General features: G+C 38.3%; 1 protein-coding gene across 1 annotated transcript; it reads right to left on the bottom strand.

Annotated features, from left to right (window-relative positions):
• Positions 1 to 7,474: 7,474 nt before the first annotated feature.
• On the bottom strand, positions 7,475 to 8,245 carry LOC131145882 (agamous-like MADS-box protein AGL80). The gene has a single exon (XM_058095060.1). The coding sequence runs from the start codon at positions 8,243 to 8,245 to the stop codon at positions 7,475 to 7,477; it is 771 nt and encodes a 256-aa protein (XP_057951043.1).
• Between the last annotated feature and the right edge of the window lie 1,062 nt (positions 8,246 to 9,307).

The raw sequence follows: 9,307 nt of genomic DNA, 5'->3' as shown, positions 1-9,307 counted from the left end.
GCGCCTCAGACGGTTTCAGCGCCTTTCCCAAGCGCCGCATGCAGCCGCCGGCGACATGCGCTCTGCACCCATCTTCCTCACTTGCTTGGCGAGATCCAACCCAACCAGCAACCTGTGACTCGGATTCGCGACTCGCAAAGCGAATCCATACTTGAGACTCGACTCGCATCCGATCCGCATCCCAACCGCCAACACGTGGCACGCGTAAGAGCTACCACGTGGCCTAATGGTAAGCATAACGCTGTTAAATGGCCATTAAGTTAAACTGGCCAGTTTAAAAACCACCCAAAAATTCTTGTAGCTGGTTTAGTGACTTTTGGTCCGGTTCTTTGCAACCCAAAATAGGCTCTTAAGGTTTTTCGACCTTCCGAACACATTGGTGGCATCAGATTTTCCAAAATCAGTCCCCATCTCTCTGTTTTTATATATTAAATTCGATGGCTAACGGTACTAAACAAGTTGTCATTCCAAAGTTTACCGCGGAGAATTATGACAATTGGTCGATTCAAATGAGAGCCCTTTTAGGTGCTCAAGATGTCACGGACATTGTTGAAGATGGGTACAAAGAAAGTCCATCAAAAGAAGCCGAAGCAGTTATGTCAGTTGCTCAAAGAATGACCTTGCGAGCTGATCGAAAGAAGGATTGCAAGGCGAAGTCCATAATCTACTAAGACCTTGATGAGGCCACGTTCAAAATCATCGCCTCTGCCAAGACATCCAAAAAATTTTGGGACTCTCTCCATTGAACAAACAAAGGTGCAGATAAAGTGAAGAAGATTCATCTTCAAACATTGCGAGGTGAGTTCGAATATCTAAAAATGAAATCTACTGAATTTATTGCTAACTACTATACACGAGTTATGGTGGTATCAAATCAATTAAGAAGAAATGGAGAGACTCTCAATGATGAGAGAATTTGTGAGAAAATTTTGTGATCTCTAGATCCAAAATATGATTATATAGTTGTAAACCTAGAAGAAACAAAAGATTTGGAAACAATGTCCATAGAAGAACTTGTGGGCTCACTCCAGGCCCATGAGCAGAAAGTCAACAGAAAGAGTGATGATAAAGAACTGGAGCAAGCCCTCCAAACGAAGTTGTCCCTTACTGCAGATAGATACGACAAAGGAGAGATGTCACAGTAAGGAAAATGACGAGGTCGAGGATCTCGTGGAAGAAATTATGGAAACTTTGACTCCAGAGGAGGCGGTAGAGGCAGAAGAGGTCCCACTAGAGGAGGACAAAATCAACAGAACTATGTCCCATGAGGTAGAGGACAAGGAAGAAGAGGAGGATAAAATAACCAGTCCAATGTAGACAAAAGAAACATTCAATGCTACAACTGTCATAAGTACGGACACTATAGCAATGAGTGTTGGGGACGACAACAAGAAAAGGTTAGCAAGGAGGCTAACCTTACTGAAACTGAACATGAAAATGCAGAGTTGTTGATGCTGATGGCACACAATTCAACTCCCCAGGACCAAAGTGTTTCGTACCTTGAATTTGGAGCCAGCAACCATATGACTGGCAGAAAGAACTTATTATTTGAACTTGATGAGAAAGTTCAGGAGGAGATCTCTTTTGGCGATAATTCTAAAATTCCAGTCCAAGGGAGAGGAGATGTTTTGATCAAACAGAAGTCCGGAGATCATGCTTACATCTCCAACGTCTATTACGTGCCAGATATGAAAACTAACATACTAAGTTTCGAACAGCTCGTGGAGAAAGACTACCGAATTTTCCTTAGTGATAAGCAGATGGTGATAATAGATACTCAAAGAAAGCTTGTTACTCGAGTTCAAATGGCAAAGAATCGAATGTTTCTGCTCACCATCCAACATGACATGCCAAGGTGTTTGAGTGTTATCATTAGAGGCAAAGACTGGCTATGGAATCTAAGGTATGGGCAACTAAATTTTGAAAGTTTGAGACAATTGGGAAGCAAGAAGATGGTGAAAGGCATGCCCAATATCATCCATCAATATATGATATGTGAAAGCTGTATTCTGAGCAAGCAACACAGAAACAACTTTGGAAAACAAGCCGACTGGAGATCTACCATGTCGTTCCAGATATACACACAGATGTGTGTGGTCCACTAAGACCATATAGCAAGAAGACCTGGGTCTACTTCTTGAAAAGGAAGTTAGAGGTGTTCGACAAGTTCAAAGAGTTCAAAGCTCTTGTCGAGAAACAAAGTGGCTACCACATCAAGTCACTCTGGTTAGACCAAGGAGGAGAATACAGAGACGAATCTTTAATGGAATTCCTTAGGCAATAAGGGATTACACTCCCCAGTTGAATGGTGTAGCTGAAAGGAAGAATCGCACAATCCTTAACATGGCTAGGAGCATGTTAAAGGATAAGAATGTGCCAAAATTTTTTTGGGTAGAAGCAGTGTCATATGCAGTCATCTTAGGGTGTTTGACTTCATAGCCTATGCCAAGATCCCAGAAGCAAGAAGGACAAAACTGGATGATAAAGGAGAGAAGTGTATCCTTATTGGATATGGCGATAGCATCATGGGATATTGACTCTATAATCCCATCAACAAGAAAGTCTTTCACAGTTGGGATGTCATTTTTGAAGAAAATGAATCTTAGAAATGGGACCAGGCTGAATGTTCCAAAGATGCGAAATTAACACTTGAAGGAGAAGAACCAACACAGACTAGAGAAGTAGCTATCGAGCCACAAGTTCCCGAGCTGCAGACACCTCCACATGGTTCATCATAGAGGAATGAAGCTCCATCACCAATAGAGCGTGAAATCTCAGACATGAGACCTGGAGGAGCTTGAAATCTAGCCAACTTGTATGAAATTACAAAACCAATAGATTAGTATGTTACTCTATATTTTCTGTTATTGACCAACGACCAGGTTAGCTTTGAGGAAGCTAACAAAGAAGAAAAATGGAGAAAAACTATGGATGAGGAGATTCAATCCATCGATAAGAACAAGACTTGGGAGTTGACAAATCTCTTGAAGGGCCGCAAAACCATTAGTATGAAATTGGTCTATAGGACCAAGAAGAACGCTCAAGGAGAAGTTCAGAGATACAAAGTAAGACTTGTCGCCAAAGGCTACAAGCAGAAAGAAGGGATTGATTATGGAGAAATTTTTGCCCCGGTTGCCAAGCTTGAAACCATCAAATTACTAATTTCACTTTCAACATAAAATGGATGGAAGATTTACCAGTTGGACGTGAAATCAGCATTTCTAAATGGTTTTCTGGAAGAAGAGACTTATATCGATCAACCACTTGGATATGTAAAGAAGGGCAAAGAAGATAAAGTTTACAAGTTGAAGAAAGCACTCTATGGCTTGAAGTAGACACCTCGTGCGTGAAACATGAGGATTGATGACTACTTCCAGAAGAATGGATTTGATAAGTGTCCCTATGAGCATGCGCTATACATAAAGATGGAGACAGATGGAAGCATGCTAATTGCCTCCCTATATGTTGATGATCTGATCTTCACCAGCAATAATCCAGAGATGTTTGCTGCTTTCAAGAGGAGCATGGTCAAAGAATTTGAAATGACGGATATTGGCCAAATGGCTCACTTTCTTGGCATAGAAGTCGTGCAAAACGAGAATCTTCATCTCCTAGAGCTACTATGCAAAAGAAGTACTGAAGAAGTTTGGGATGGACAAATGCAACCCTGTGACAACTCCGGTTGAAACGGGATTGGAGTTGAGAAAGAATGAGCAAGGAGATGTTAACCCCACATATTTCAAGAGTTTGGTTGGAAGCTTGAGGTATTTGACGTGCACCAGACCAAATATACTCTATGGAGTTGGACTTGTCAGCAGGTACATGGAGACTCCTGACCAGTCCCACCCGAATGCAGCAAAAATGATACTTCGATATGTCAAGGGTACCATCACCGATGGTATGTTCTATTCATCAAGAGGTGATTACAAACTTATCAGCTATTTAGATAGCAATTGGGGAAGACATCTTGATGAAAGAAAAAGCATGACGGGATTCACATTTTTCATGGGAGATACAACGTTTACATGGTCTTCAAAGAAGCAACCCATCGTAACATTGTCATCATGTGAAGCTGAGTATGTTGCTGCCAGCTTAGCTGTTTTTCATGGTATATGGATTAGGATTGTACTGAAGTATTTAAGATTTCTTCAAGATAACCCCACAGAAGTCTACATTGACAACCAATCGGGGATTGCACTTGCGAAAAATCTAGTTCACCATGAAAGAAGCAAACATATTGATACTTGGTATCATTTTATCAGGGAGCATGTGAAGAATAAAGAAGTGGAGTTGATATCTTACAAAACGTATGATCAGATGACTGATATTTTCACGAAGCCACTTAAGCATGATATTTTTGCAAGACTGAAGACAATGCTCGGAATGACAAAGAGTCAAGTTTAAGGGGGGATGTTGAAATAGTAAACTTGACAGGAGATGGCTGGCAGCCCACTACTGTTGATTTTTCTGGAATCGGTAGGCAACCTACTCCACCTACTAGCCCACCTCTGTTGAAAATTTACTCCCACAATTGTTGATTATTTGTTTTCTGTATCTCCTATAAATAGTTGTGTGTGTGTGTGCAATGTAATGTGGTGTGTTAAGAGTGAAAAATCAATGAGCGAGAGAGTGAGAGCTATCTTTGAAATTTCTCCGTATTTATTTTTCAGATTGAAATACATTGTTGTTGCATTTATTTTCACTGAGTTTTAGCACAACCAGTGATTGAGTGTTCCTCTCCACCCATCAAAACCATCATAGCTTAGTGCTGATAGCCAGTGTAAGCTCATTGTTATTGGAAATTCACTTACTGCTCTTTTAATTGCTCTCACCGTAGTAATTAAAAGAAAATGGACTATCATTTTTTTCTTTTTTTGCAAGTCGATCCATTCCTGTTCAGTTACCTACTAAATACACCTTTTTTTATTTTTCTTTTTCTCTTTTTAAACCCACCATAGAAATTCTGTAGGTACCTTATGGATGAAATATGATCTAGTAAAATTTTAATTAAAGCTTAAAATTTATTAAAATATTAAAAAAAGAGAAGAAAAAATTATTAATATGGTAGTTTGATTTTGTTCATTTTCTAAATGTGATTGGCCTAATAACTCTAATAAATGAAGACATTGCCTTCATGCGAAATTAAACCCAAAACCTCTTATTACTAGGAAATCTAGTAGCATGCCCACTTGGACCAACCCTCGGTGAGGATTGCTAAAACTATTATTTATATACTAAACTATAAATAAATACTTCAAAAAAATAAAAGGGAACATAACCAAATACTCTTCATATCATAAGCAATAATACATAATAAGAAAAACCAAGAAAACAAAAAATGCATGATATGAGGTACTCATCTTAAGAGTTCTGAATCGATTAAGGGACAAAGCACTATGGTCTGACCGGTTCTAAAAATTTGGTAAACCTAAGCCGTCAAAAGAAAATTCTCTCTCTCAATCAAGAAAAGTACGACGCAGATTTGTTAAAGACATTTAAAATGCATAGTGTGAAGTATTTATTTGAAATTTATAAATAACAAAAACATTTTATGATGAAAGTTTATGATGAAAAATTGAGTATTTCATGCAATTAAGGGATCATAATCAATTGCATTATTGACCGAGATTAAATCTTTTACGTATGAATAAATTAAAATGAAAATGTACAGTGTATCGTAATTAATTCATTAGCTTTAGGCAAAGTAATGTTGATTAATTTAATCAAATAGGTATAATCTATCATAATGAATACAAAGCAGGTGGGCAAAAGTATTGTTGATTAATTCAATGGAATAGATCAGATCATTAATTAACCAAATAGAATTTTTAGGTATATTTGATTTAACACCAATGAACTAAAAGAATTAAAGATTTAATGGCCAGCCCATTTTGGATTGTACGAAATTTCCTTTGGCGGTTCTATTAACGGATTGCATATAATGCAATTAATGAAATGTTTTAAAGATAGAGCCACCTATACTTGATATTTGGCCTTTCCCTTAGTTTAATGTCGAATTTACTGTTTACAACAATAGCAGCAATATTATTATTATTATCAAAACAAGAAAATTTCAAAACGAGAAAAAGTATTTTTGGCACTTAGCTTTTGTCGATTTTTTTTTTTTTTTTTTCTCAAAACTCTAGATCTCAGATGAGTCCTTTAGATCCATCAAAGTTTACATTACATTTTATTCAAGTTCATACAAATCCAAACCTAAGATTCGAGATTTCCAACTTATGGAAGTACAATTTAATTGGAGATATTTTTAATTTCCTAAGGTTTGTTCGCTTTGTTGGATAGAGGGCGCAACTTTAGAGCATTTATACAGGTTTGATTTTCTATTATGCATATTAAGAAGAAAGTTCACATTATATTGACCAAGAATTGAGCGTTTCATGCAACTAAGAGACCGTAATCAATTACATTATTAATTGAGATTAATTCTCTTGAAAATAAAATGCATTATCTCTCATAAGTAATTAATAATATTTTCATATAAAATTAATTAATGAATACATTCCAAGTGACAAAGTAATGTTGATTAATTAAATTAGATACATATAATCTCCCATAATTAATTAGTTGATAAACACACAATAAGCGCATAAAAATATTTATAAGCATGTAATGCTGTGAATGGAATCCATTATTGTTCAAAATATTTATAAGCATATGTAAGTACCAATTCTTTAAAAATTAATAAATTCTTTAAATTTTTTGTGCAATTAAATAGCAGTAATTGAGCATTGGAACATAGAATTCTTGTTTTATATACCAAAATAAGCCCACAATTAGGGAGAAAGTGTCGTGCATCCCAATAGTTTATACTTGCAATAGCCATAAATATCCAAAATTAAAAATTAGTGTGCGATTATTGTCATATGATCCTTAGAACAATAGATTTATGTCATGGTACTTATGATACAATATTTTGGCAGATCGGTGTTACTTTGTATAATATGCTTTTGTTTATTTCCGTACTATTAATTTTTTTTCTATTTTAATAACTTGTTTAAATTAATTTTTTATTTCTTTAATATTAATACTCACTAGCTTGCACAATATTGTAAGTCATTGAATAAAATTTGCCTAGTAAAAATTAATTAACATTTCAAAATTTAAAAAGACTAATAGTATTGATATTTATACGAATCTTGTGGCTTGTGACCAATAATAACAAAAGAAATGATGATCTCAAATTCTACAGTTTTTATAATATTATTTTACTTGAAGATTAAAATTAGTCTTTTATACTAAGTTTTTAATTTTATAAATATTAACCAACATTTTTAATTTCTTCTAGCTTTTGATTTTTGTTTTTAGTTTTTCTTTTCACATTTTTTGACAATAATACCAATTTTACTAGCGATTGTTTTGTGTCTTATAATTTATTACTTGAAGGATGAGACATTTTTACTCAAATGCACGTACAATATATATATATATATATATAAGAATAAATTAAATAATATTATTCAAAATAATATGATGCTTCAATCAACGGCAGCATCATATTCATATCCTCCCCTGCTCCTCCGGTCGCCGCCGAGCCGCCGCCTCCTCCAAACCCTCCTGCATTGTTTATACCCTGATCCACGTTCACGTTAGATGAGTTGAGCAGCTCCATTAGCCACCGGTGACTCTGCATCGCCTCCCACCCCACATTCCCAACCTCCAGCCCCGCGGCCGAAGCCTCCTGCAGGTGGTGCTGATGGTTACTCTCTCCAGCACCACCAGTACTCCCGCCGCTGCTACCTCTACCGCCGGCCAAACCAAAAGAGTCCATGCGGCGGTGGATGTCCTTGAGGTAATGTTCGAGGAGCCAGCCGAGGTCGTGGAGGTCGGGAAGGGAGAGGGCGTGGAGAGAGGCTTCGCCGGCGAGAGCGCGGTACATGAGGTTGGCGACTTCCTTTTCGCGGTTCTCCTTGAGCTGTTTCTTGAGCTGGTCGCGGGCCTTGGAGATGCGCTGGCGAAGGAAGCTCTCCTGGTTCACCATCTTCTTGCTCTGCTCCATCTCCGGCATCTTGCGGAACTTGGAGAGGAGGCGGTGGGCGCCGGCGGGGGAGGGCCAGACCTCCGGCCGGGAGTCGTAGGGGCTGTATATGATGGCGCAGGCGTCGATCCCGCACAGGGTGCTCAGCTCGCTCACCTTCTTCATCAGCCCCTTCTTCCTCTTCTTGAAGGTCACCTTCCTGGCCGAGTCGTTGGTGATGTATGCCAACTTCACCTTCTTCCTTGTCATGCTGATACTGATCAAGCCGACAGGTTCAACTATATATATATATACACATGGAGAGAGAGAGAGAGAGAGAGAGAGAGAGAGAGAGAGAGAGAGAGAGAGAGAGAGAGAGAGAGGGAGAGGAATTTATTTCGACAACATTTATGATTATAATTCACATTAATCCATTTTATACATGCGTACTAGACTTGCCTCTCCTTAATTAATTAGCTCTCTCAATTAATTAATTTGCATTAATTAATTAATTAATTAACATTCCCTCCATATCTGTTGGAATGTCAAGGCTTGAAACAAATCCAGGCCGTCCATTTCGTTTTAGATCCAACGGCTACTGCTGTGTTTTTTATTATTTATGGGGGCATGGATGTAATTGCCTTTTACTATTGTAAATATAATAAAATACAGGAGGGGCCGGAAAGAGGCAGCTTTAATTTTCTGTTTTGCAGCTTTAGGGAGGGCTAGCTGCGAGAGACCTCAGCTTCACCCCAGCCGCGAGACTTCTTGCAGAACTGAGACCTGCAACCTCCATCCAAGAGAGAGCTGTGTTCAGCCACAGTCGCGAGGGTCTTCTTCTTCTTCATAGCAGCGAGAGTCCTTTTAGCTGTAGCGGGAGAGCAAGGGCTGCACGAGAGAGGGAGACGACAGTGGGCGTTCAGCGTTGGGGAATCTCCAACCTTCGGCGGAGGTTCGCGAGCAGGTAAAGGAGGTAATGCACAGATCTAGTTTCTTGGGAGGAATTTCTTGTAGGGAAATTTAGGAAGGAATATAAGGAGAAAGGGTTCTTCGCAGGAGCGAAGAAGGGATTTCTTGGATTATTCTTGGGCTGATTTCTAAAAAAAATTAGAAAGCCAAGAAGGGGTAAATCTGTGTATGTATATTTATTCCCACTATATTTAATATAGTATCTCAGAGGTGAGTTTCTGCTGTGGATGTAGGCCAATTTTTTGGGCCGAACCACGTAAATGCGTTCTTGTGGATTGTGACTGTGTGATTGACATATTTATGCTTTGCTGAATATTGTTTGGTGAACACATATGTTTTCTTGATCAGACTTAGCACACATAC

This window comes from Malania oleifera, chromosome 13, assembly GCF_029873635.1.
Source record: "Malania oleifera isolate guangnan ecotype guangnan chromosome 13, ASM2987363v1, whole genome shotgun sequence".
Taxonomy (NCBI): domain Eukaryota; kingdom Viridiplantae; phylum Streptophyta; class Magnoliopsida; order Santalales; family Ximeniaceae; genus Malania; species Malania oleifera.
The sequence above is the reverse complement of the archived record's forward strand: the minus strand, read 5'-3'. Positions and strand labels throughout refer to the sequence as shown.